Source organism: Thamnophis sirtalis, unplaced genomic scaffold, assembly GCF_051295495.1.
Source record: "Thamnophis sirtalis isolate CommonGarterSnake01/CBP01778 unplaced genomic scaffold, rThaSir2_p1.2 scaffold_1, whole genome shotgun sequence".
In the NCBI taxonomy this organism is placed as follows: domain Eukaryota; kingdom Metazoa; phylum Chordata; class Lepidosauria; order Squamata; family Natricidae; genus Thamnophis; species Thamnophis sirtalis.
In genome coordinates this window covers 105,110,019-105,137,411 of record NW_028261381.1, presented here as the reverse complement: position 1 = coordinate 105,137,411, position 27,393 = coordinate 105,110,019, and the positions used below count along the sequence as shown (strand labels likewise).

The window sequence follows — 27,393 nt, the reverse complement described above, 5'->3', positions numbered from 1 at the left end:
GTTGCACCCATTAGTCCTTAGATCAGTCCTTGATGTTGCCCCCATTACAGTATCCATGCGGTCATGTGATCACAATTCAGGTGCTTGGCAACCAGCTTGCAATTACAATTGTTGCAGCATTCTGGGATCATGTCAATGCCAGCTTCTCACAAGCAAAGTCAATGGGGAAGCCAACAGGAGGTTGCAAGTTGCTTCCATATAATCCCCCAATTCCCATGGCTTTTTTTATCCCAAGGAGTCCCTGAGCACAGAGATCTCACTGTATAGTTCCCGCTGCCTATATTCCATGGCAACCCAGTGACCCCCCACCCATTTACAACCTGTAGTGCCCACCCACTGACACCTGCACATCCACCTGTTCTCTGTAGTGCCTGCCCACACCCCGTTGTGCCAGCTCAAAGCAACACCTCTTCCCCCTTCTACCATCACGAGGTCCTTATTTAATGGCCCACAAAATCCTTGCTAACTGACAACAGGGACTGCTGAAACTGTTATTGCTGAGTGATGTGATCATGAACAACACTCTTTATGACTGCATTACTTAGCCATAAAAATTCCAGTCCCAATTGCCATCATAACCCAAGGACTATCTATATTGATAAGTATACCTCACTCCATGTGCTTACAAAAAAGAAAAACCATGAAAATTTGAGTAGACAACAAGGTCCTTCTTAAGCCACGGTGGGGCAATGGTTAGAGTGTAGTACTTCAGTCTACTTCTACTGACTGCCAGCTGCCTGCAATTTGGCAATTCAGATCTTACCAGGCTCAAGGTTGACTCAGCCTTCTATCCTTGCGAGGTGGATAAAATGAGACCCATATTGTTGGGGGCAATAGGCTGACTCTATAAACAGCTCAGAGAGGGCTGTAAAGCACTGTGAAGTGGTATATGAATCTGAGTACTAAGTGCTTCTGTCCCTCCAGCCAAGGTCTGTCAGGTAGCTTCTGGGGTGTTCAGTGTTGACAGGTTTAGACAGACTTTCCTTCAGTGATACTGAACAATGCCTCTATAGCCACCCACACAACTACACCCACCGTTTTCTACCTGCTGCTACTTTTGTACACAGCCAGTCCTTCCCTTGTTCAAACAGGACCGAAAGGGGAAACAGACTCTTTTTGTAAAAAGACCTTTATTGGAAAAAGGGGGGGAAACTATGAAAAGCAGAGGGCTTACCCAGCACCAGTAGAGGAAGGAAAGGCCACAGCATCCCAGCAGGAGGACAGACAAAGGGGACTGAGACAGGGAACCAGTTTCATTGGCTCTGAGGGATCCTTTCCTGATGCCAAAAGGAAGGCAAGGAGTGCCTTGTGGGCAGAGAGAGGAAGCAAGCACAGCTCATAGAGGTTAACTGGCTGTGCTGCTCCTCAGTTGGGAAGGCTGTCTATCAAGAAACATACGTGCATTAGAGATGGGGAAGGGGAAGGTGTGCGCATGCCAGGAAGTAGGCACTTCTTCTGTGGGAAAGGGACTGCAAAGCGATACCAAAGAGGCCTGTATTTTCCTACAGTGCCTCTTTTATGGAGGTAAGGCAGATAAGATTCCTCATCCCATTTCTACTGTAATTTCTCTCACATCCTCTCTCATTCCCTGAAAGGACTTCCTTGGGCGCCTTAAAGGAAGGTTTGGTTTATGACCAGATGAAGCTACATGGACCAACCACAGGCATTGCTAAGATTGCGAGAGACTGCAAAAAAAGCCTTGGACAAAGAACCCCAGAGGTGGAAAGCTTTAGCAAGACCCTGTTGCAATGGGCCCATTTCCAAACATCGTGCTGCATTCAGGGAAGCAAACCAGAGCAAAGGATACTGGGGACACATAGAGAGGGCAAGAGGTAGAAGAGGTTAAGGGAAAGGCAAGCAACACCTCCTTTAGGAAAGGGTGAGCTTGCTCGCTATAAAACTAATGATTAGAAATGGTATTTATTGCAGTTAAAGATAAGGCTGTGCAGGCTGAAGAATAATGGGATTTGGCAAAGTATTGCCAAGCTGGGAGGGGCCAAGCTGCAGCTTCAAGTGGCGTGTGTCCAAGTGGGTTCAGGCACCATGCCCTGAAGACGGTGGAGCTGTATCCATCATACTAGTCTTTCCCCTTTCCTTTCCTGGCTGTTTGAAACAATTAAGGAGGAAGAACATTAGCACAACGTATTACACAAAGACTATATTCCTGCCACACACCAACCCATGATTTGCACAACAATCAGATATTGAATAAAACATACTTTGCTGGATCTGTCCAACACAAGAAGCCATAAATAATAATTTCAAGCTATCCAGACAAGGGTCACATAATTTACACCAAAACCAAAGAAACCATAATTTATTTGTATTGGCAGGCTTAATATTACGGCAACATCTGCTTTTCCAACATTGTCAAGTTGATTACAGATCACCTGACCCACTCTGGCTATCTTGGCACGTAAATAAGGCCATGCTTATTTTTGGGCTCCCGCATTCCCAATCTCTGTGGGAGAAAGTTAAGATATTTGGATTCCTTTCCTGTAACATTTTACCCCATTGCTGCCCATTAGATATGGAGAAACAACAACTAACAGAATGCTAGTTAGGAATTCTGGGCATTGGAACAGGTTTAGTGATGCTGCTTGCCTAATCTTTTCCAGCTCTCACTATGACCCCCAGGAGGTCCTACAGAGAGAAGAAATGAGGATTGTGGGTATCCTCAAGCCCTTTGGGCACAACATGGGCTCATCCATAGTGCTTTCTCAACAACAATGGTCATACTAGTTTGCCTATGACTGTTGTGCACTCTCCTTAAGTATTCATTATACTTAAGGTCCCTGGCCAAGTTTGTTTAGAATGTATTTTGAAGAGCTATTCTGTAGCTCTTCAAAATACATTATAAGCAAACTTGGCCAGGCACCTTTATGGATATTAATAAAAGTGCAAAACAGACCAAAGTCTTTTTGGGCAGAAGGAACCCTAAGAAATTAGAAGAACTCTGCCTGGTAACCAGGATAGTCATCCATGAATTCCTAGCCTTCTAAATGCTCTATTTCTATTCTTGTATCACCTAGCAGCATGCAAAATAAAGCAATGGTCTTCTACAAATAGACTGACCTTTGGATTTTGACTTGGTCTTGGGAGAGCAGGGCTTAGTCACTTGAATAGTTTCCTGGCACTCGGCATTGTAAAGAGCTTTCTTCAGAGTACCTGAACGGGCCTTCAGACCTGTTGCAGGGTCACAGCCACCCCAGTTCTCAAACTTGTACTTGCAATCAGCTAGGTGGGGTAAGTAGGAACAGTTAGATACAACACAACAACTTGACTTCCCCTCACCATCAGTTTTTCTAAAATAAGAAACAACCCAGATGCCCAGGAAATGAGCAGACATTTCACAAACTCATGAACCACTGCCATCCACCGCAGAGCTATCAGGACAGCTTGGCTAATGTGACAAAGGAAAGCTTTTTATACTCTTAAATGGTAAAAGAACCGCAGCTGCCAGAAATTACAAATAATTTCTTTCTGAAAAGACCAGTTGGCCTCAGAAGCCAGAGAATATGATTAAAATGCTTTTAATATGAAAGCATAACAAGAAGCGATGGAAGAAGCCAATAATTATCAGAGCCAACCTAGGCAAACGGATATTGCATAGAAGTAAGCAATGGGCTGACATACAATGCAGATATTAATTGTTTGGGTTGATCCTCTCACATTTAAACTTGAAATCTACTTGGCTGGCTTCCTGAGGCTCTGATAAGATTGTTGCATCATTCCCTGAGTCTTCCCCTAAACCAGATGAATGCTCACCTCCAAACTCCTTCTTCCAGTTGCATGGAATCTTGCATTTGAGCTTCTTGGTCTCGTCATGACATGTTCCATCGCGGAAGCCCACACCACAGTCCTTGCTGTTGGGGATACATGGGCCCCAGCGCCATTCCTCACAATCGGAACCATTTTTCTTGACCTTGTCTGCACAAAAAGCAGGCAGTCATTTCAGACTCACAAGAATTAGCCTTCTCTTTTCTTATAATATATGGGGATCCGGTGGTTCAGTGGCTAAGATGCTGAGCTTGTCAATCAGAAAGGTCGGCAGTTCAGCGGTTCAAATCCCTAGCACTGCATAATGGAGTGAGCTCTCATTACTTGTCCTAGCTTCTGCCAACCTAGCAGTTCGAAAGCACGTAAAAAAATGCAAGTAGAAAAATAGGAAACACCTTTGGTGGGAAGGTAACAGAGTTCCGTGCGCCTTTGGATTTAGTGATGCCACATGACCACGGAGGCATCTTCGAACAGCGCTGGCTCTTCGGCTTTGAAACGGAGATGAGTACGCCCCCTAGAGTCGCGAACGATTAGCACATATGTGCGAGGGGAACCTTTACCTTTCTTATAATCTATTCTGAACCATTAAAAAGCAGCCTGTCTTTCTTTACTTAAAATAGGACAGAGGACTCTCGGGCCTTCAAATTAGTACCAACTCTACTGAGTGCATGGCTGCAGTTTTTGGGGAATCCTTTGCAGTTGCCTTCTTGCTAGGACTGAGCGCAAATAAGTCCAAAAGCACCTAGTTCTTGCCTATGGCAGAACTAGAACTTACCATCTCCTGGTTATTAGTCTAGTACCCAGAAGAAAAATGTTGCCTTCTATACTTTTTAGTCCACTTCTGAAAGCCCCACTGAAAGATTATCTTCTGAAAATAGCCAACTTTAAATAGGGACCTATCAACACTGACACTCACCCTTCTTATTCTTGCCTGCTTCTGAAGATACAGCCAGAAGAATAAAAACCAGAAGGAGAAAGAGTCCACGGGCCTGCATTCTGTAAGAGGAAAAACACTGAAATCACTCTTGGCACAAATATATATATATATTCTAATCCCAAGGAAAGAACTTGTAAAATGGGGGGATGTGACAAAGGGGAGGGATAGGATTTTCTGCTGACGAGGTTCCTGAGCCTTGCGTAGCCTGGAATGTAAACATGCAACAGGTTAAGCTCCCTTCATCACTTCATTGCCACAGCAGGAAACACATCAAATGCTACAAATCAGTAATCCAAACTGTAATTAAATTAAGAGAAAAAGGACTTATTAAAAAACAAAAACAGAAAAACCTGCCATTTCAAGTTCATCCAATTTCCTCAAGGCTCTGATTTACTAGCGAATTCTTAGCCTTTTAAACCTTGCACTGGGATAATCTATTTAGCTTTTTTTCTTTCAAGGGAACAGAAGCAGATGCTTAAGATGAGAGAAGTTTCCTTCTCAAAATAAACAAAGAAAATACCTCTAGTGAAACATCACCACTTTTTGCATACATTTGCATAATTTCTAAAAACCAATTTATGCAGATGACTAATTATCTTCTCTCCTTTGATATGTAGTGCAGATGATATTATTGGTAAATAATGGGGAATTTTAATTTCTAATGATAAATATTAGCTGTTGGTGATTCTTTATATATTTCTTTAGGAGGTTTTTTGGCAACAATATGTAAGTTGTTTTTTTTTATTACACTCCTTTGTACTTGTCTTACTTTAATCTAGCCAAAAAGGGTAAAATGTCCTCCAGCTTGACCCTGGTGATTGTATCCATACAGTTTTCTTAGCAGTATTTGCCACTCTCTCCTCTGGAATATTTTTGTCTTCCTAGTCCAGTCTACAATTTGAATTTCCAAGTAGTCACCTAATCCAAGTACTGCCGTCCTGTCTTAACTTTTTCAAGATCAGCCAAGGTCAATTAGATGCTGCCATCTGCTGTAGATATTAATTTACATAGATTTCCTCAAAATCCTGTAGAATCAGTTACCTATTTGCAATATGTGCCTCTGACTTTAGTAGACAAAGCTGAAGTCCATTAAGTACAGGAATTAAATTTATTCTTACCAATCATGTTATCCTAGTATGTACCCAAACTAGTTCTTATTATAAGTCGCTGCAAAAGACAGTAGTAAATTCCTGGTTGAGCTATCTGCTTACATCACAATGCTATTAGTTATTACCGTATTTTTCAGAGTATAAAACGCACTCCCACCCCTAAAAGTGGGGGAAAATGTCTGTGCGTCTTATACAGTGAATGTTGCTGAAGCCCCGCCCACCCACCACCATTTGCATTTTTGGCCTCCACACGTTCCGTTTTAGACCCATTCCATGTTGCAGGACCACAGCACATCGCCACCTCTGCGCATCACATTTTCGGCCTCCGCATACCTCGTTTTTGGCCTTCGTGCATCGTGTTTTCAGCCGGTTCCAGGTGGTGGGATCAGTGGTGGCGGTGAACCCCACCGCCAAGAATGGGCCAAAAGTGCGACATGCAGAGGCCAAAAACGCAACATGCGGAGGCAGTGATGGGCTGTAGTGATCCCTGCAGCCTGGAACAGCTGATTGGCGGTATTCAACCAGCTGCTCATGCTGAATCAGGCTGCGATAACGTGCTGAAGCTGACCAGGCTGTTTGCTGCAAGGATGCTAGCCAGATGAATACCAATGGATGCTGGTAGGCAGAGGCAGAATTTATTTTCTTGTTTTCCTCCTCTAAAGCTAATGTGCATCTTATAATCTGAAAAATACAGTAGTTTCTTTATCTCCTGCCCTTGCTCTCTGTTTTGCTCAATTAGGCTTCCTTTTTGGTATGTTTGTCCTAGGGAAGCCTCACAAGACACTACACCTTCACACACCTGTCAATGGAAACACCTTTCACGAAGACAAGTCTTAAAGATCCAGGTAAGGATCTTTCCAATGCAGCTTCCCAAGCAGAGGACAGAAACCAGATAAGGTTTATATCCTCAAATTTCCAAATAGCATCCCCTCTCTGGCCCTCCTAGATTTTAAATGTGGCTCAACCAAGTGGAAAACTGGAAAAAAACAAACCTGCCAAAGGGATTTATGCTGCCCCTACTTTTGGAAAGCTGGGTGGGGTCTGGTAGCTGGCCATAGCGAGGCCCTTCTCCCCACTCCCCTCCATGGCTGCTACTGTCCCCTGATTTCCCCCAGTGTCTCTTTTATCTAGCGCTCAGCAGGCCACCTCGTCTCTGCCAAAGCTCCTGAGGCTGGGGAGATCTCTGCTGCCATGGAGCCTTTATGTATCTCCAAAAGAATCCAGAGTGGGAAAAGAAACCCTGACAGGCAGTTTTGAGAATTAAAACAGAAGATTAAAAATAAAAGCTCATCACAATCAGATCTCGTGGGGAGCTTTAGAAGGCAGGCTGCTCCCCCTGCTGGTTCACTTATTATCAGCCTATTACCATATCCCAACAAAGAGTCTATGGAAACAAGCGTAGCACCAAATTGTGTATGTGCACACACATCCCACGGAAAAGAGGAATGGCACACATAGACAAAGCTATGGTGCACAAGCTGCTTTTGCTCCATCACCGTTACTTTGCATTTTTCTTCCAAGTCCTCCATTGCTTATTTCAGCCAACAGGATTTAGCCATTCTTCTTTTAACAGGTTTATAAACTTCCCACATACATGGAACTCCACAATGGTGATTCAATTTATGGGTGCATATATAATTCTTATCTGCCCAGGACAGCCAGCAACAGCCAACAGCAGATCGAATAATAAAATACAGTAAAATGTTTTGGTTACCACACAAACAGAAAATGTGAGGATAAATCAGGAAACAAAACTCTTTGTTTAGTTGCACAGAAGTTGTAACAGCCAAGGCATTCTTTCCCATGGGTTTTCAGTGGTATGGCAGGGGCATGAAAATGACCAATATATGACGTGAAACCTTTTAATTTGCCTCCTGAATGCAGAAACATGGCCATTAAGGTTTTGCTTGATTAAGCCAATTACAGTAACTATGCAGTCCTTTGCTACAAATCTGGTTATTTCAATTTCAGATTCAGAGGCTCCAATGTGGTAAAAAATAACCACTGAAAAAAGAGGGCAATACTCTGTGTCAAATAGTTTTCAAGTTCTCCACTTAGTATTTTAATTATAAAATACAAACTCCATGAATAAGCAAAAAGCAAGGTAGAAATAAAACAATGGAATAATATGCACAACAGCATCTTTTTGCTTATTCGCTTCAAGCGCTGTTAGAATAAAGGCTATTATGACAAACTGAGTGAATGCTTTCTGAGCTCAGCTTTCCCGGGGCTTGTGTCCTCCAGCAACACAGCTGGGGGATGAAGAGGGCAACCCAGGAACATCTGGAGAGCACCAGATGGGGGCTGCAGCTCTAGCCCACATGAGCAAGAGGGGTGAATTGTGTGGTTTTTAAAATAACATACCCAATCCAGTTGTTCACCTGGCATACACAATTGCTAAATCCAGAGTACTGAATACATGCTAATTATGAGACTTCAGGCAAGGATTAAACAGTGGGCCTGGCCAAGAGGTCTGATAGCTTTTTCTTGAAACTCTATCCAAACTTCTGGTAAGGTGCTGAGAAGGATGAGGCCTTTCTTGGCCAAGCCCACCATTTATTTATTTATTGCATCAGGTTACTTCATGTTTCCTCTTAAGGCTCCCAACTCCTCTAGAGGTCTATCCAATAAGATGAAGGATCTAACCAGCACATGTCTTTCATTATATGCGCTCACAGGATATTTAATCGGTGTTCCTCCCCATCCCAAGCAATGAAGTGGAGAGAGTGGGGAAGGGTAGAAAGTAGGGGATAGTGGACCCTAAATGGCATTTCAGACAAAGTAAGTTGGAAGTGTGTTCGCAGCCCTGCTGGAGAAAGTCTTTGGCCCCGTTTCTACCATTGGTGAGGCTGGGCTGAAGCCTGCTGTGCTCAGTGGAGGGGAAAGAGAGGTGGCTGAAAAGGAAAGAAAGACACAATCAGCACTTTTGCTCCTTCCTCAACAATCTCCAGCCCCCACTCCCAGGCAGGCCCTGCAGAGAGCAGGTCACCTCATTACTGAGGCTCCATTGGCTGCACCTGATGCTGAGAAGTTGTCAGATTCCCTCTGAATTGACCTGTCACAGAGAATTACACAGGCTGAAGGCAGACACCCCACCCCCTCCCATTCAGCTTTCAGCCGAGAAACATCCCCTGAGGGAGAGCAAAGTGCCTGTTAGGACACAGCCCAGGCAAACTCTCTTCAAAGCCCCCTTCAAGCAAGGGCAGCAGATCAGCCTCAAGAGCAGCCGGGATCTGAACTCAGCTCTGATTGCAAGGTCCAACAATAGACACGCCAGAGGCTGGGCCTGCTGACTTCTTTCTTAGATGCAACAAGCCATGAAAGGCTACGGTCCAGGGAGCTTACAAGGCACTGAACAAGCTGGCCTCATTGTTTCCTCTGGATACCAGCCCTTCTTTTTTTAAAAAGAGGTGTGACCTCTTAGCCCCAGGGCCACATCCAGCTAAACAAAGGCTTGGAAAGGCCATAGCCTTTCCAAAGGTTGTTTTCCAATGGTGACCTTTATTCCTGAATAACACAGGGAGTAATTCAACCCACAAAAATCACCCTCGATCTGCTCTAACTCAGTGTTTCTCAACCTTGGCAACTACTTGAAGATGTCTGGACTTCAACTCCCAGAATTCCCCAGCCAGCATTCTGGGAGTTGAAGTCCAGACATCTTCAAGTGGTTGCCAAGGTTGAGAAACACTGCTCTAGCTCCATGAATTTTGTCACTAATGCTGGGTGCCCCCAAACACCACATGCTCTACATAGAGTTTGTCTTCTGGTATATATTTCCTTCGAGAGAAATGTTGAAATCCTGCAAAAAAACCAACCAACCAAACAAACAAAAAAAACCCTGGCAAACATAGTAAGTCTCAGAGAATGTATTATCCGGATTGTTCAATTGGAGGAACACTCCCTTTTGACCAGCTTTCACATTAGTTTTGCAATGCAGGTATGACTGTGCTTCTGAACAGGGGTATCTATGGGGGAGGGAGAGGGTTTGGGTTTTTTTTTTAAAAAGCATGACTGGTCCTTAGAGCTGCAACCACCATTTTAATGTTTTCAACACTCCCTAAAGATGCCCTGATTCTATGCATCATGTCTGCACCATTCTGATTTGGTACTGGGGAACAAAAGGTAGAAATAATTTTTCCTTTCTATTGCATCCATAGCAGCAAGCCTATTGTCTGAAATAATTCCACATTTTGCCTGCTTTATACTTTCTTCCATTTTTCAGGAGCTCCTAGAGCAACTTCATCAAACATGTGGCAAAACCTAAGGGTTTCCCCCCCCCCTAAAATGGCAGCACCATATTTCCCCCCACAAGAAGATATTCATCTCTCTATAGTTGTTTTTGTTAAAATAATCCTCACTATGGAAAATTATTGGAAAATTGCTTTTCCAGGTTCTCCACATAAAGGAGTTTGATGCCCTATGTGGGGTTCTTTCCCCCCCCCCCACACACACATAGGGTGGGGTGGGGGAGACAAGGAAGGAGTAAAAAAATCATCTAAAAGGAAACTGTACCTCTGTCCTTGATTTGGAATGTTTTAACTAGTTGTCCCAAGGTCAAACAAGAAAATTCATGAGATGCCATCCGGTTTTCTTTAGCTTGTTAAAAACCTTGGGCAGTTGATATATGCTTTTCCTCCTGCATAAAAAGCTTATTCTGACTGTGATGACAACATAATTTACCACAAGCAGGGAAACATTAACTGTTTATTTCCAGTTAATCTTTCATCACTCAAATTTCCCCATACCAAACGTATCTTCGCTAGTAAGGAACAAAAAATGGAATTCTGGGTTTCCATTTCTGACACACTTACTTTGGCATCACAATACCATCTTCTATTAAAGGCAAAATTTCTTAAAACCAAACTGAGGAAAATTGTTTAATGTCCATAGGATGATTAGCCTTGGATCAGGATAAATCTTGGCTTATTTTGCCAATTTTAATGGGCATTCTATTCAAATTATTTAGTATGGATATAAGGAGGAACTATGTCTGAGTACAAATCATACTTAACGTATTGAAAACTGATTAACGAGCAGAGGAGAACATAAGTGATTAATGCTACATGTTCATAGTATCATAGTTTATTAAGATTTTAACAAATATCTGAACCTGGCTTATATTTTAAATGATAGTAAACCCAGCCAGCACCACCATGGATACAATTAGTTTTATAGCATCATCTTGATTTTATCATCTTCCCATTACCATCTGACTCTTGCTTATTAAATATTTCAATGGTGGTTCACTGGCTTAGGATACTGTGCTTTCTTGAACTCCTATTTCTGGAAACAAGAAATACCTCAACCTGAATCTTTTTTTAACCATGTCAAAATCCAGAAAAGAACCACTGTTCTTTCTCCCATACTCTCCATGAACATACTTAGTCTTACATGACTTTTATTTCTTTTATTTCTGCCTGCAAAAAAAACCATTCTCTTCAGATTCAGCAATATGTCTCTTCTGCTTTCATTAATTATTTCGGAAACAAGATTGATCTCCCAGCTATATAAAAACAGAATGCAGTATATTTAATGATAAACAAAACAAATCTAAGTAATATGTAAATGTACATGCTAGGTGGCAGATAAAATCATGAAAGGAAAATAAATTTTATTTTACTTATTTATGGGATTTGTCTACTGCCTGAAACCAGACTTAAGGCAAGACCAACTTATTTGAACTAAGCTATTAACTGTAGAAGGTATGCTAAAGATAAGCATATTATGGGCAGAGAAGTACAGGAATTCAGTTATTTTGCAGAGAGGAATGATTGCCTAGGCGATCTTTAAAAGCACTGTTTTCATGCCAGAATGTTGAAATTCATTGTGCATCCTTCAAATGCAGGATATCAGGTTGAGGTTCGTTTCTTCTGAAACTTTTGGGGGATGTGACAACAGGTTCACATTACCTTTACTGTTCTAATTGATCAAACTGGCAACAAATTCAAGATAATATTCTCTACATTATATTTCAATACTTTTAAATAAAGAATGGACTCAAGGTACTATCAATTCATCAGAAGTGAAGAGAAAGAGAAAAGAAACATCAATAATCAAGAATCATAAGAAATTATAGCTTTTTTCTTAAAATATTACTGAGCTTACATTCACAAATTTCACCTTGTGTTTAGTGAGAGGAAATAGGGTACGGATACAAAAAACAATTTCTATCCTCCTTTATAGTTTCACTTTTAGAGGCAAGGTTTTTTTCTTCTTTATTTCTCTAATTATTACAATAAAATTATCTATTTGCAAACCATGAAATAAAAATTAAAATATTGGCAGTTATTCTTACACATTTTGAAATATAAAACTATATACAGATCAATGCAGTCAAATAAAATCATTTGAGAATATTAATATTAACAAAAATCTAATGTATTGGCTATCACCCATTTTCTTTTCCTTCAAAGCTTACTATTTTTTAAATAAAAAGTGTCCTTGGGATTACCCTTTTCCAAATGACTCAATATTTTCCTTCATCAAACTTTTAATATAATTACATCTTAGAGCATACTTAATTCCTACTAGCTTTTTCAGCTTTACTTGCCGAGATGAAGCTGAAAGTTGAGACATACTTTGGCAACATTTAGGATTGCCAAAGATGTGAGTAACCCTGGACTTCGTCCACAGAAAACCTTCGAGTGATGTTGGAATGGGGTTGCAGGTGCCAAGCACAATAACAAAGAGCTTAGCTTGGACTTTCTCTGCCCAGTCAGGTTTGGCAAGCAAGATCTGCTCCAGGTGCTACTTCAAACACAACTATAGTTACTCCACCATGTCTTCTTAATCAGATGAATTCTTAGGCATGCAATGAATTCTTTCAAATCGACTCTATAGACTTTGGCTGCAAATCTTGTATTAAATTTAATAAATTCATTTCTGACTAAATCATCACAGATCTGGACTGCAAATATAGAATAAAGTTTTATTTAAAGTCCTTTGAGCCAACAGGCGTGTCTTCTTGACAAGTGTTTAATTGAGTGATTAATTTTCACCAACATATGGAGAGATCATCAGCAATGCATTCTTGGAGAACATAGGTTCTTCACTGCTTGCAAAAACCATACAGCTTGCATACTGAAAAAAATAATATCAGATTTAGAAATTGGTGGGAAGAAAAGACAGCATCCTTCTTAATGGGGCACCCATTGCTGATTTCAAAGAGAGAGAGATTTGCAGGAAGTTGAATCTCTCTTAACTTTCCCCAAAATGGAGAATTTTTTTTCAATCAAGTTCCAATAAATCACCTGTTCTGAATTTTAGTATTTATTTACTCAGTACACTTGCTTACTATTGAACCTGGATCGATGTGTGTTGTTGACTCAGCCTTCCATCCTTCCGAGGTTGGTAAAATGAAGACTCAAGATTGTTGGGGGCAATATGCTGACATTATACTGCTCAGAAGTGTTATAAAGCACTGTGGAGGGGTATGTAAATCTAGGTGCTACTGATATTGTAGAATCACTTGTATACTTTGATGAACCATTTTTCAGCCACTGATCCATTTTTCTGAATGGCTGGCTGGTGGTATATGTGAAGAAGCAGAGTCTGAAACACAAGCATATTTTTGGTCTAGGCAGCTGGATGTCAGAAAATGCAGGAATCATTGCTTTAGGCTATGTGCATTTCTACTCCCAGAATTCTAACAGTTTGCCCAAAACAGCTAGGAATTTGGGGAGTCCCAACACATTCTGAAGATACTAGATTGCAGAAGGTTGATCTACAAACATGTAAAAAATATAAACCTGAAAAGTAAGCTGTTAAGTACGTTTTATGTATGCTTTATTTATCATCAGTCTAGATTAAACACGGTGGCTTTTAAGGACTAGTATGAATATGAAGTGAAACCTTTAACATCCCAAACTAACACATTAATCCTGCTTTTGAGACTTGTGTGCACATTTGAATTTTGGAAACATGATGCGAAGCTCAAACAAAATGGCTGCAGAACAAATTTATTTCAGGAGGTTCTGCCATCAGGGGCATATTCAGCAAGGTTATAAATGCTGCTTTATTAGAAAAAGATCCCTGTAATGCTTCTAGGACATTCTGTAGAAACTGTCTAATTTAGCTCTTTTTGGACAGGTTTAGGCTTTGGGCTGAAGTCACATACCACATACATCTTTAGAAATAAAGAGAACGCTGGAACCTTATGCCACACAGCATGCTAAAAAAAAATAAACTACCCCGTTTATTTAAAATATATAGTTTTTTACTGGAGCTCCAGATTCCGCCCCCCCCCTCACTCTGCGACTAAGGAATCGACATCCAACTGGAAGTACAGCAACTGTTATTGTGCCAACACCTGCAGCTATCATTTGATTACTTATTTATGCTATTGTTCTTTCCCAGTTCACTAACATCTCCATGTGAAACTATTATGTTTTTACCATAGAGTAAAACTACAAAGACAGTTTGATGACATGTATTTAATACAACTTCTTATTAGAGAGTCTATGTTTTACCAAGTGTTCTGTTTGGTAGATCTTATATTTCTAGTTTTTTTTTTTTTAAGGAAACTTGTAAGTGTAACATTTATCCATTCTCCCCCCCCCCCCAAAAAAAAATCCAATTTACCATGAACATATAGCAAAAATGATAGGAAAGAAAAACAAAATCCAGATTCTGTTGATCCAGTGTGGGGAAAAGGAACAATTCATTTCCACAACTATATATCACTCACTTTACCTTCTCTTGTATTCAGATATATTGACAGAATATTTTAGAAACAACGAATACTTTGGAGACTTTTCTAAATTAGGGGACATATCAGATTTGTTGAGTATCTTTTAACAATTTGGAATAAAAACAGGCAAACTCCAGGACAATTTTCTTTAAATATATGGGTGCACACTTGGCAGCTACAGGGAATCTAAAGCATAGGTGTTTTCCTTAATTGTCCAGGCTTCTTTGGGACATTTTTTTCTCCTCCATTTTGAGAACAACTGCATCTTTCCCCCCAGTCCTGTCTTACCTGTTTCTCTTTCTGTGTGTCTCCTCAATTCTGGCTCCCACCCCCTTCCAATCATTAGCTACTCCTTCTCTTTAGTGAAACACATGCAAAATTGCCCATTTTCCCCATTCTTTGCTTGCAGCCTTCTCAAATTTCTGGAGCCCAGAACAACTCAATAATATGCAGTATTCTTCCACTTTCCCACTCCTGATCTCCCTCCTTTCCCCTGGAGGTCTCTGGAGATGCTTCAGAGTCTGCCTTTCCTACCACTTCCTCCTACCATTCTTTCTTTTCAGCCCTTTCCTTTTTTTCACCTCTGTTCTTTCAAAGATATACAATCATTCAAAATAAGGCCCTGTCGGCCACCTCAAATCTGCTCTAGTCTGTGCAGTCACCAGGAATTAAGCTCCATTTGAGAGTTTCTCCTTTTTATATAGTAATAGTTGGGCTGCAGTGATCTCACAAAGCTAAATCCTCATAAATTATTTCACTACCATCAAATTAATTTCTACTAGCCTGCAAAAGGAGAGAGCTGGAAATTTGGAAATGCATCCAATGGAAGTTAACAGGACTTGCTTCTAAAGACACACAGCTTTGCATTTTTCTTAGAAAAAGGCAACAAACTTTGCTGCATCTACAAGTAAACTTTCCACCATATGTGCTCATTCCTTCCAATTACCATGCCCGCCGCTTAGCACATAAAAGTTGGCACCCAACAGCTTCTGCATGGCTCTCTGATAAGTTGAACCAACACTCTCCACATGAATTTAGTAAATTAGCCATTGCCATTTCAAAACACCCCACAAGACAATCAAAACTCCAGACAGCATACAAGGAGAGAAAATGTATGGATTATGCAATGAAAATAAAATAGGTTATGCTCTATTTCTGATATACAGATCTGAAGAAAAAATTATTATTACTTCAGAATGAGCCTTCAAAGTCAAGTGGGTTTGTTAGCAGGCCTCCTCAACCTGGCTGAGAATACTGGGAACTGCTGTACCAAGCCAACACATCTGGGGTATGCAGGATTGGAGAAGGCCTTGATAGGGTATCATGACTGGATTGCTCAGACCCATCCTTTTAATCAGTGGGGATATTGCTTAGACACATTACCCAGGAAATTTATATGATGGAATATTTTCTGATGTATCTATTTATTAACCAAATTGGGGGGGGGGAGAGCCAAAAGTGACTCTGGGTGGCATATAACAACCAGATGAAGCCACAGATATAACAACCACTGGTATAAAAATCTATGTTAAGAAATAAACAAGATAAAAAGCAAATATACATATCCCTAGGCCAGGGGTCCCCAAACTTGGCAACTTGAAGACTTGTGGCTGGCTGGAGAATTCTGGGAGTTGAAGTCCACAAGTCTTCAAGCTGCCAAGTTTGAAAACCTCTGCTCTAGGCGAAGAGAAATGAAAATGGCCACCTTGATGGAGCAATCTAAGTATATCTCCAGTTCCCTGGGAGCCCTAGGCTTGGTAATGTAACCAAGTCTTGAGGGCCTCCCGGAATGTCAAAAGGGATGGTGCTAATCTACTTTTGTACTTTTCATTTCCTCCACACACAATCAGAGGCAAGCGGAACCCTGAAAGTGTGCATTATCAAAGAACAGTCTGGGGAAGTACATGAAAGCATATTATTAAGCTATGATTTCAAAGGTAGGTGAGGCAAAAGATAAAACAACCAAATATCTCAATACTATCATGGTTTGTAAACAAATGGCATGCCTTCCCTTGCCCGTGTTAATTAAACATAAGCTTAGGTAAGGACCTGAAGTTAAGCAAGCTATGATCAGGTCCACTAGTGCAGTGGTTCCCAAACTTGGCAACTTTAAGACTTGTGGACTTCAATTCCCAGAATTCTCCAGCCAGCTCTGCAGAGCTGGCTGGAGAATTCTGGGAATTGAAGTCCACAAGTCTTAAAGTTGCCAAGTTTGGGAACTACTGCACTAGGGCATGATAGCCACCCTCTTTGTTTTCCACAATAACAACAACACACACCATTTGGGTATGTTTGTGGGACAAAGATGTGAAGATACTTCCTTCCTGGAACTTGTCATAGGGTGAAATACATGTAACTCACATTCTTCTTTACATTGAAAATGGTACAATAATTTGTGAATAGAGATGCAGCCCATCTAAAAAAGAAGGACTTTCTTCCAAAACGTTGCATTCTCAAGTTCTAGCAGTCCGTGGTGAGAAAATTACACCAAAATGACAACACGTTCATAATAAAGTTAAGATGCAAATCCCATGTTTCCGAATTGCTTTCTGTTTGATTTAAGTACATGAATTAGATTTGTACTCTGATGTCACAAAACGCATATTGTCACTCTTCTCCCTTTGTTCCTTTGTGAGCATCCCACTTCTTGCAAAGGATTATACCTAATATCTATGCTTATTGCTGACTGGAAATCTTTATGGACGTCTTGTGTGAAAAGTGATTTATGGTTTTAATAACTAATAGGAGAGATTATAAAAATAAAATAGGTATTAACCATAGAATAAGAGGTAAACTCATGATTGTGCTTATAAACTGCTGTAAAGAAGATTAAAAACTATTTTCTTTTACTTTTTCTCCTTCCTTGCACATTTGGCTTTCGCTTTGATTTTTTTCTTATTTTATATTATGTTGTATTAGTTTTTAACTTCCTTTAAAAAATCATTAATAAAAATTATACTAAAAAAGTTACCAGGATCACCCCCTCCCCCTCCCATATACATACACCACTCTCCACTCTTTAGTACCATTTTCAGCATTAGCCCAAATAATTACAGAAGAATTCAGATGTAGTACTTCAGAAGTGGATGTAAAAGGCACTTAACACAGATTTAAACATAAAGCTTTAAAATCCATTCACAGTCATGGCTCTTAAAGACCAGGTCAAGAGCTATTCATCTCAAAGGCTCATTTTTTATCTCTGAGCTGGGGGTAGCAAGTACCAATTGTAGGGGAACAATGTTGGCAAAGGGTACATATTCATTTCTTGTTAAGGAATGGACTGGTCACTGGAAGAAACAAAATGCTAGTGCTAAGGCCATGCTCAAACCTGCGGCTCGGGTGTAGGATGAGGGCGAAGAGGTTTGTCCTCCGAGCTTGTGGGTTGGTTTCTGAATGTGAAATTTTCAGCAGAATTTAGGGGCTAAACTCGACTTGAAGATGTTACCTAGCCTGGTAATGAAATGTTCGGAAACAACCCAGAAGTTTGGAAAATGGAACCTCCAGCTTCATTTTAGGGTCTGTGCAGGCACCCCCCTTTAGCCATAGGTCTTTCTGATTAACTAGTTGTGAATCCCCAAGGAAACGATGTTCCTGGTGGCTCAAGCCAAGTTGGTGCAGAGGAGAAAAGTGACCAATAGGAAAACATATCAGGAAACACACACACACACACACAAACAGAGGGCTAGTGAACAATGACTCAACTGGACCCAGCAAATGGATGTTTTATTCCAACCCTTTTCTCAGCCCTCTCCCACACAGCAGATTTTTTTAGAGGTAGTGGAGATTCTCAGTCTCCCAATGGGATGCTTTAGTTAGGCCGATCCGGGACCTCCTGCAGCTCCGTCCAGGTTGCTTCTGAGAGAGAGTCTTCAAATACCCACGCAACGAAAGCTCTGCCTGGAAACAAGTTTTGGCCCGCAAAAAAAGTTGCACACCCGCGCGCCACTACACCCCACACCATAAACTCTAACGGAAGGCCAGGGGAACAAAACCAAACCGAACCCCGAGGAGGACAGGACGGGGAAAACAATCGTGGGTGATTCGGCGTCGAAATCCAACAGGTCGCCCTCCCTCCCCCTCCTTCGCTCAGTCAGGCGCGCCGCCCTCCACCTTCGCTCCCAGGAAGGGACTTCCCGGCTAAGGGGAGCATCATCTGCCGCAGAGACTGTCGGCGGGAGCCAAGAGAAACTTAAGGGGGGGGGAGAAAGGCGCACCCACCCTTCAACTTCGTGGCCCCACCCGGACCTCCATCCAGCACAGCTCATCCCTCTTTTGAGAGCCTGGAATTGAAGCTGAGTCGGACCTTCGTCCAGGGGCTGCAGTTTCGGGAACCCTTGAAATGTGGGCGCCAACAGAACGAAAACGCAGCCCCCGGCCTGCCCTTTGAGGGGGGGGGTCTGGGGACGGGAGGGCGGGGGTAGGTGGGGGAGAGGGCGCTGCTCTTTTCACGGAACGAAGGCTCGGAGCCGCCTCCTGCCTCCTTTTTTCCCCTTTTGCCCCCCCCTCTCCCCTCTCCCCTCCCCGGCCAACTCGAAGTTTTGCGCGCGGGAACTCCCCCGCCGAACTTGCCTGGCTGGCTGCGTGGATGGATGGATGGGATGCTTGAGGGCTGAAGTGGCGCGCGGTCCTTGGTCGGTCTCTCCCCGAAAGGATGCCTCGTGCTTCCCGGCCGCTCGGCTGGCTCCGCTTCACCGCCTGCCCGGCTATCTTGCTCCCTTATCTCCCTTCTCCTTTCCCTTTGTGTCTTCCAAACTAGTTTCAGCTGGTCACATGTGGACACCAACCTTGCCTGGCGCAGCGGCGGCCTCTGACGTCACGCCCAGCTGACAACAAAAGGTGGGTTTTGGGGGGGGAGGGGGAGCCCAAAGTTACCGCCGAGGCTCCGCCTCCCTCGTGGAGAAGCTCCGGAGACAAAAGGGGAGAAGCGGCCGGAGGGCGAGCCGAAGCTGGGTCCGGTCGCTGAAGAGCCTCCCCCGACAACCCCCAAGTTATGACCCGACCTCAATTCCCGCCCTACCATCTCTTTCTTTTCCTCGTGTGGTAACGCAGCGTGACAATTCCCGAGAGTCTGGAAATTGTCCCCGGGGCTTCTTCCGGCAGACCCTAAAAGTTTGATCTATATATTTTTTTTCTCTCTCCCAAAATGTGATGTATAGTTTTAGCTGTTCGGTATCTTTGGAACGTTTTTGTCTTCTTTACCGTCTGAAGAATGCAGGAAGCTGCGAACACCCGCACCGAGAAATGTTTTCCTTGGCTTCTTTTTTCTTTTTCGAAATGACCTGCCGAAAAGTTTTGTACAACTTTTTCTTTTAAAATGAAGAGGAGAAGTTGATTGTTCCATAAGGTTGCAGAACTGCGATTGTTAATTCGTTTGCTTTAGTGATACTGTACCAAACGTGCTTTCTGCGTAAAACCTTAATATATGCTTGATTTAAAATGCCTCTTCCCCGATTTTCCTTCTGAGAAAAGTAGAAACCAGATGTGGAAGACTGCTTAGATGGCAGCTAAGAGTTTTAAGTATCTTTTTGCTGCCATCTAAGAAATATCTGGATGTTTGCACTCCATATCTGGTAATCCTAGCAAAACAGCCTAGAGGAGCCTAGGTACAAATAGTAGAAAAGTTGCCAAGAAGCCTCTTCACATCTGATTTACTAGCTCTCCCTTTTAGGGAGGAATTTGCATCTTACTTTGGCAATTCATGGAAAATCTCCAAATGTATGAAAGTTCTTCCATAGAATAACATAGAACAACAGAGGTGGAAGGGTTAGGTTTAAGGTTGTAGGTAATCTAGTCCAACCCCCTGCTCAAGCAGGATACCCTATTTCTGACAGATAGCTGTTCAGTGTCTTCTTGAAAGCTTCTAGTAATGAAGCTGTAGGAAGTTATCACCCAGCCCTCTCCCAGAAAAATGAAATATCCTAGGAAATATTGAAAAGGCAGAAAATTTCCCTGGATATGAAAAGGAGAAACGTTTTAAAGAGAAACTTCCTACAGCTTCCTGTACCCCCCCTTTTTTTGTCAATGGGCCATTAAGAACGGCCAAGCTAGGCCCTTTACATAATAAAGAGTTCTCCACTTCAGCTCCAGGGGGATGGGAGTAAGGCATGATAATATTGGCCCTTTACCCAACTCACCACATAGCATCTGAGAACTCAACCAAACCTGGGTTCAAAACGCAACCTAGAGAGTTGCCCCTGCGTGGCCCCATGGGAGTTTGACAACCAATCAGAATACAAGCTCAAGATCAAAGGGCAGAGAGGGCATAAAACCAGGGACTCAGCTTCTCTTCTGCCCTTCTCTTCTCTTCTCCTCCACCAACATTGAAGCATGTGATCACCTTTTCTGTTCAGGGCTCAAGCCATGTGGTCCTGTCCACCAATAAACCATCTTTCCAAGCAGCCTCCATGTCTCCAGTGTCTTTTTTCCCACTTGGAGCCGAACCCAGAAGGACATTTCTTTCATCAGAGCTCTGATCACTTCTGAAGGCAAGCTGTTCCATTGGTTGGTGGTTCTCTTTTTTGTAATTGAATTGAATGAATTGTAATTTAAGTGATCTTTTTAGCAATAGCAGTAGACTTATATACCGCTTCATAGGGCTTTCAGCCCTCTCTAAGCGGTTTACAGAGAGTCAGCATATTGCCCCCAACAATCTGGGTCCTCATTTTACCCACCTCGGAAGGATGGAAGGCTGAGTCAGCCCTGAGCCGGTGAGATTTGAACCGCTGAACTGCTGATCTAGCAGTAGCCTGCAGTGCTGCATTTAACCACTGCGCCACCTCGGCTCTTATTACTTATAAGAGTAATCTTATTACTTCTGTGGTGTTGTAAGCAAAACCTTGAGCCTGATGTGAACTACATTCCTCCATTATAATGTCCATGTATGGATTATTCTTGAGATTATAAAACTGTACAACAATTTACATTCCGGCATCTACATGTTTTGTGTGCATCACTTATTCAGTTTAAATAGTTAAACTATCTTCTCTTTATGGCTTGCACTAGGTTTCCTTCAGAACTACACTTCCCTTCTAGAGTTGGCCCAAAACCATTTCAGTCATGCTGAGAGAAGCAACTGATTTTCCTCTGGTTTTGATAGGTTGGAGGGGTCAAAGCTGGAAAGTGTTATTTTTCTGTTATGGGACCAGCCCATTGGAATGTCTTCCCATTAAAAGGTCATTTGTCTCTGATTTTATCTGAAACAGATAAAATTATTGTATCACCTTTCTGGAAAAAAGTTGAAAACAGAGCCTTGGGACCTGATGCCCTGTATTGGTGATCCTCAATTAATGACTTCCCTGTTCAGCGACTGTTCAGAGATCTAAAAAAGTAACTTTATAACTTGAACTTGAATATATGACCATCACAGTATCCATGTAATCATGTAATCAATATTTGGTGCTTCACAACTAATGTGATTTACAATCATTGTAGCAATCACCACAGTCATATGATCACCATTTGCAAGCTTCACAGCTACCTTCCAACAAGTTAATGGAGAAACTGCCAGTAAAATTAGTGTCTCGTCATGTGTTGCCCCCAGTGGTGGATTAAGGCTCACTGGTGCGCTAAGCAGTGATAAATCTTGGTGCCCTCCTTTGTACATACTGTACAAACGAAGCCAAGCTTCACTGGGTTTTTTCTTTCTTTCTCAACTTCATGGTGTCGCCTTTGGGGCTGGTGCATGTGCTTAGTCTGCTTAATGGTTAATACACCACTGGCTGTCCCACTTAATGACTGTTGGTGATTCACTTAACAATTGTAGTAGGCCTGATGTGAGAATGGATAATGAGGTTGTGTTTTTCGGGATGTGTGTATGTGTGAGGGGGAGGAGGGAGACAGAGAGAGAGAATTTTCACATCCTTTAGATCATTATTCTTGCAATGAATATCAAACATAAACATTTAGCACAAAATAATCAAATCTAGTGTTTCTCCTGGGAAATTCTGAAAGTTGAAGTCCACATAACTTAAAGTTCACAAGGTTGAGATACACTGAGCTAAATAATGTTGGAAGGTGGGAGGGATTCCTAATCACTGTACAGTATAGCTAAGTTAGTTTTAACTAGGTTTCTGCGGAGCTCCTGGATCCTGCAAATGTTGAGATGAATAAAACATTGTATTTTTATCTTTGCACACCATACAATACTAGCACTTGCAGTTTTGCCATTGTTATAAACATTGTCAAGTGTGGATTATATAGGTTAGAAGTACATTGCATTGTGAATATTTTTTCCATTTTATGCAGAAGTTTCCTTGATCTGAAAATGATTACAAAGGATAAAAAAAAATCTTGAAAGGGATTGATCTGAACCATGCACAATTCTATTGGCAGACCTTTCGTTAGATTAGACCAAAGAACCTTAGCAATAGAAGGGAGTGTTTAGGCACTGAGACTGTTTACTTCTGAATGAAGTAGGAAAATGTTCTGATATATGTATGATTTTTTTCTCATCTTCAGGGCTTCTGCAAATATTGAAAATTTAACTTTTGAACTTTTTAATTGTATATTTGGAAAGGAGCATGTAGACTAATTAAGTTCAACTCCATACTAGGTATAGGACACCAAAGTAAAGTATTCCAAACAGCTAACTCAATTTGAATAAGTCCAATGAAGTGGATATGTTTATTTATCATAGTACTTGGTTCTGCTTCCAAACTGTTAACTAACATTCAACTAACATTCCTGTTTCAATCCTTTTTAAGGTCCTGAACAATTCAGATGAAGCCTGTCTTTTATGTGTCTATTTATCTATTTTTTTAAATGTATCCTGTCTACTTTATACAACTCAAGGTAGTATACATAATGGTTCCACCTTCTATTTTCCCAACAACCACCAGCCTGTGAGGTGAATTGGGCTGAGAGTGAGTGCCTGGCCCAAAGTCACCGTTGGCTTTGATGCCTAAAGGAATAAAGGACTAGAACTTGCCATTTTCTGATTTTTAACCTAGCACCATTCCCAGCTGCTCCATTTAAACCACTTTTTAAATCTTGTCTACAGGACCTGAAAACTGCTCTGTCTTCCCTCAGTTGTCTTTCTGAAGGGTAAACATACCCAGTTGCATCACTCTTGATAAGTTTTTGTTTCTTGTCCCTCAAGCATTGTTCTTCCTGTTTTGCAGTTGTTCTAGTTAACCTTTTCATAAATGTTTCCAGAATTGAACATCATAACTAAGGTGTAGTCTGAGCCAGAGTTCCGAGGTGGTGCAGTGGTTAGGGTGCAGTACTGCAGGCCACTTCAGCTGACTGTTATCTGCAGTTCAGCAGTTCAAATCTCACCAGCTCAAGGTTGACTCAGCCTTCCATCCTTCCGAGGTGGGTGAAATGAGGACCCAGACTGTGGGGGCAATATGCTGACTCTGTAAACCGCTTAGAGAGGGCTGAAAGCCCCACGAAGTGGTATATAAGTCTAACAAAAAAAAACACCCATGCAGAACAGAGTGGAACTATTCTCCTACATTTCTACTACTGCAGTCGATAATTGCATTGGCCTTTTTAGTAAGCCTATTATGTATCTTTAGAAGCTGAAGAATAGTTCCATCCATTCCCCCAACCCCACCCCAAACTCAGAAAGTGAAAGATATATCCTTTAAAGATGTCCAGGATGATAAAAGGTAGTTTTACCATTATGAAAAAGAAACACTGGAAAGTGTTTCAAGACTTGGGAAAACCACCTTTATAGCTTCATTGTGTGAAAGAAGAGACATTCAGGACTGATGACAGGAATGTTGAAATAGGATACTTTTTTGGCTCTGCTAGAATGGTAGATGGACCTAAGGAGATGGGGCTTTTAAAAAAAAAATCAGTCTGGAGTTAAATCTTGCAAAGTTTAAAGAAAAAGGATATCTATTAACTTTAAATAACATCTGCACAGATGTGCTATTTGTTCAGTGCAATAATTATAGTGAGCTTTGGTTTCTGTATCCTAGATATGGAAAAGGAGAACTCTGATCTCTTTTTCCCTCCCAAGCCCATTGTGCCATTCGTTTACGGTAACTTTTCCAGTCTTAATAAAGCCGCTGGCAAGCTGCCCTTCTGTGCTGATTAGCTTGGCTTGGGTGATTCCATCTCTCTCTCCCTTCAATACTAATTTATTCACCATCTCCCCCCCCCCTAGTTTTACCCTAAACCTCAAAAGTCTCCCTGGCACAATTTCACAAACTCTGCGGTAAGCCTTAGAGACGCAATGTCATTTTTGAAGACTGATACAGTTTTCCCTAGAGAATGCTTGCTTTCATCCTATGAGAACAGAATTTCATCCTCCCAGTCAATTGACCACAAAGAAAATAGAAAACTTGATGGCAATTTGGACATCTTCGCTGTTAAAGTGGTTTCCCACTTAGTATTACAATATTTAGTTCACTCATAGCACACGATGCACTTTTCCTTTCTTTGCCTATTGCTAAACAGTGGTTTAAGATTCCTTCATGATGATGTGGCTTGCAATAAATCATGGGTTGCTGAGTCCCATGTGTACTTGGCTACCAGAGATGGAGCAAAAAGGAACCTCTTCTGACTAGATAGTAGGGCTTAAGGCTTCTTCCTGATCCTTGGAGTATACCTGTTTATTCATTCTAATCAAAGTAATAATTCAGTCTCCTGAATCCTGTGCATAAGTTGATTATCATATCAGCAGGAGGCAGGAGCTTAGAGGCTTTGAGAGCAACCTAAGAAATGAAGAAAGAATCCAGTGAGACCTGCAGAGGTAGTAGAGCTTGGAAGAACTGAGTGAGGGCACTGGCTTTGAGCCCATCCATAATATAGCAGAGTTGAAGTCCATTCAGAAACCCTCCCTCCAGTGCCAGCTGCTGGGGTTCTCTGGCAATGTGAAAGAAGACCCTTCCCAATAGGAAGGAATGCTGGGCGACAGCCTAGAAAGGAAGTTCTCACAGGCAAATAATCCAATACCAAATCAGCCAGTTATCCTAACTAGAAACAAACAGAAATGATTGATTTTTGCTCCATCCCCAGCAAAATGGCTTCTAGCTGTTATGTGGGCGGGAAAGGCACAAGATTTCGAAAGTTGATTTCTGTTTAAATAGACTTGCATTTCAACTTCTTTCATAATGGCTTCCTTCACTCTACTACAATAAATCTACTCATTAGAAGCCCCTGGAAGTTTGATGGAGCTGATTAGGGGTCATTTACTGTCAAAGAAAGCAAAGAATACAGGAAAAGGTAGTAAGATTGTTGGTTTCCAGAATCCTTCTCCTCCCATGACAGGTGAGACATTTTGAGAAATTGAAGGGGATGGGGTACAGTAACCACACAACCCTGTGGTTACTTTGGGCACCCAGTGACATTACCTGAAGTACTGAGGTTGTAAAAAAAATCAAAGAAATTCCTAGTGCATGCATTTCCAGGTCTTAGGAAAGAACAAATCTAGTCTTGTTCTTATGTGTACAAGGAACAAGTTACATGGACTTTACTGCCAGCCCTTACTAGTTAGTAAATGAGCACAAACTTCCATCTGTTCTTTAGGAGTCAATATTCTTTTTTCAAATGTGATTGTTTCTTGACACCTACAGTGTTACACACATAAAATCAAATGGTAAATATCAATGAAAAATATGTGCTTTCAGCTTCCCCAGATTGTTGAATGTGTATTGATGCAATGGCACATTCTAAAACATCTATTAAGCATATGTAAGGTCAGAAGTGTGTGCAAACTTTCTAGCACTGCAGAATCCCCCCCACCCCAGGCATAATACTAAATGAAGTGCAAGACTGGAGAAAGGGAAAGGGGGAGGGGTAAGGGTGGCAGATCTTTAAAGCCACAGCATCTGTATTTGATCAAACTTTTAAGATGGAATGTGCAGCTATGGAATAGCAAGTCTTTTGATGAGATAGCCATGTCTAGCACGCTGCTTTAAAGGGACACCTCAAATTAACATCAGGAGTTTTTCTCAGAATATTAATTTGCATGTGGATTCCAGGATATTTATCTGCCTACAAAGAGGAAAATCAAGAGGAAATGATGTATCACTCCCCTCCCTATTATGAGTCAGAAAGTGAAAATGGAATACTGTAGAATTAAAAGCAGGCTTCAACTTTGAAGCTACCAATTCTTTATTAGATAGGAACAGGCGGTTTATGGACACTGTAGCACAAATGCCCAAAAGGGTTGCTTTAGAGTTTCCAAGTGAAACATTGCTGATAAAAAATTCCAAGAGATATTATGAACAAGTATTAAGTCTGTGATGAATGAAAAGGAAAGTCTGGTTTCTGAACGCAAGGCTCCTTTTGAGGCCTGCACCCCTGCCAGAATAAAATTGATGTTATAGCCTTCAGGGAGTTTCTACTCTAGGCACAGAACTAATCACTTCAGTTAAACAAAGACTGGCCCCCTCCCACAGTTTCGAGTGTTGAATTGCAGCTGTAATCTGAAGTAAATTTATACGGAAACAAGTCCTACTGAACCACACATGATTTATTCAAGAAAAAAAATGGTTAGGACTTCTGGGTATAGGATGCAAGTACTGGATGCAAGCAGAGATATTCCAAGATGTCCAGAAGATCGAAGCTTTTAAAGGTATTTTAAAAATGCCTTCGTGATCTTAGAAAAACAAATCTTGGTGGAACTTTTTCCCTGCTGAAGGGAAAACATTTTTAAATGTTTTAAAACATTTGTTCCTTCTCTTTCATCAGTTTGAGTAACATAACACCTAACAAAGGGAGGGCATTTCACAAGCCATTCTAGCACCCCAAATCAGGTGGCGAAAAAGTAATTGGTAGGGTAATTGGGGGCACAGCACAATTGATTTTGTTCAGTTTACAGTAGGTTTTATTAATTGTCCACAAAATTGGGAGAGAGGCTAAAGAAATTCCAGTTTTCCTGCTGAATATACCACCACATTACTCAAACCAACCCCAGTAACCTT

At 41.5% G+C, this 27,393-nt stretch overlaps 1 protein-coding gene across 3 annotated transcripts; it reads right to left on the bottom strand.

Moving 5' to 3' along the window:
- Positions 1–1,113: 1,113 nt before the first annotated feature.
- On the bottom strand, positions 1,114–19,358 carry MDK (midkine). Of its 3 annotated transcripts, none has more exons than XM_087720237.1 (5): positions 19,085–19,358; positions 4,697–4,776; positions 3,769–3,930; positions 3,076–3,237; positions 1,114–2,099 (listed from the first exon to the last, which is right to left on the bottom strand). In XM_087720237.1, exons 2-5 carry the CDS (start codon positions 4,773–4,775, stop codon positions 2,035–2,037), a joined length of 468 nt encoding a protein of 155 aa, XP_087576363.1. In that variant the 5' UTR covers position 4,776; positions 19,085–19,358; the 3' UTR covers positions 1,114–2,034. The 3 variants fall into 3 exon arrangements, with proteins under 3 accessions (XP_087576363.1, XP_013918227.1, XP_087576354.1); XM_014062752.2 differs by having other exon boundaries at positions 1,114–2,103; positions 19,085–19,331; XM_087720228.1 differs by having other exon boundaries at positions 1,114–2,103; positions 4,697–4,779; positions 19,092–19,331.
- Positions 19,359–27,393: the final 8,035 nt, after the last annotated feature.

Coding starts and splice junctions, on each gene's coding strand:
- MDK (XM_087720237.1), bottom strand. CDS start 4,775: ATGCAGGCCCGTGGACTCTTTCTCCTTCTGGTTTTTATTCTTCTGGCT. Junction 3,238..3,768: donor CTGGAAGAAGGAGTTTGGAG/GTGAGCATTCAT, acceptor TACCCCACCTAG/CTGATTGCAAGTACAAGTTT. Junction 2,100..3,075: donor GACCAAGTCAAAATCCAAAG/GTCAGTCTATTT, acceptor TCAAACAGCCAG/GAAAGGAAAGGGGAAAGACT.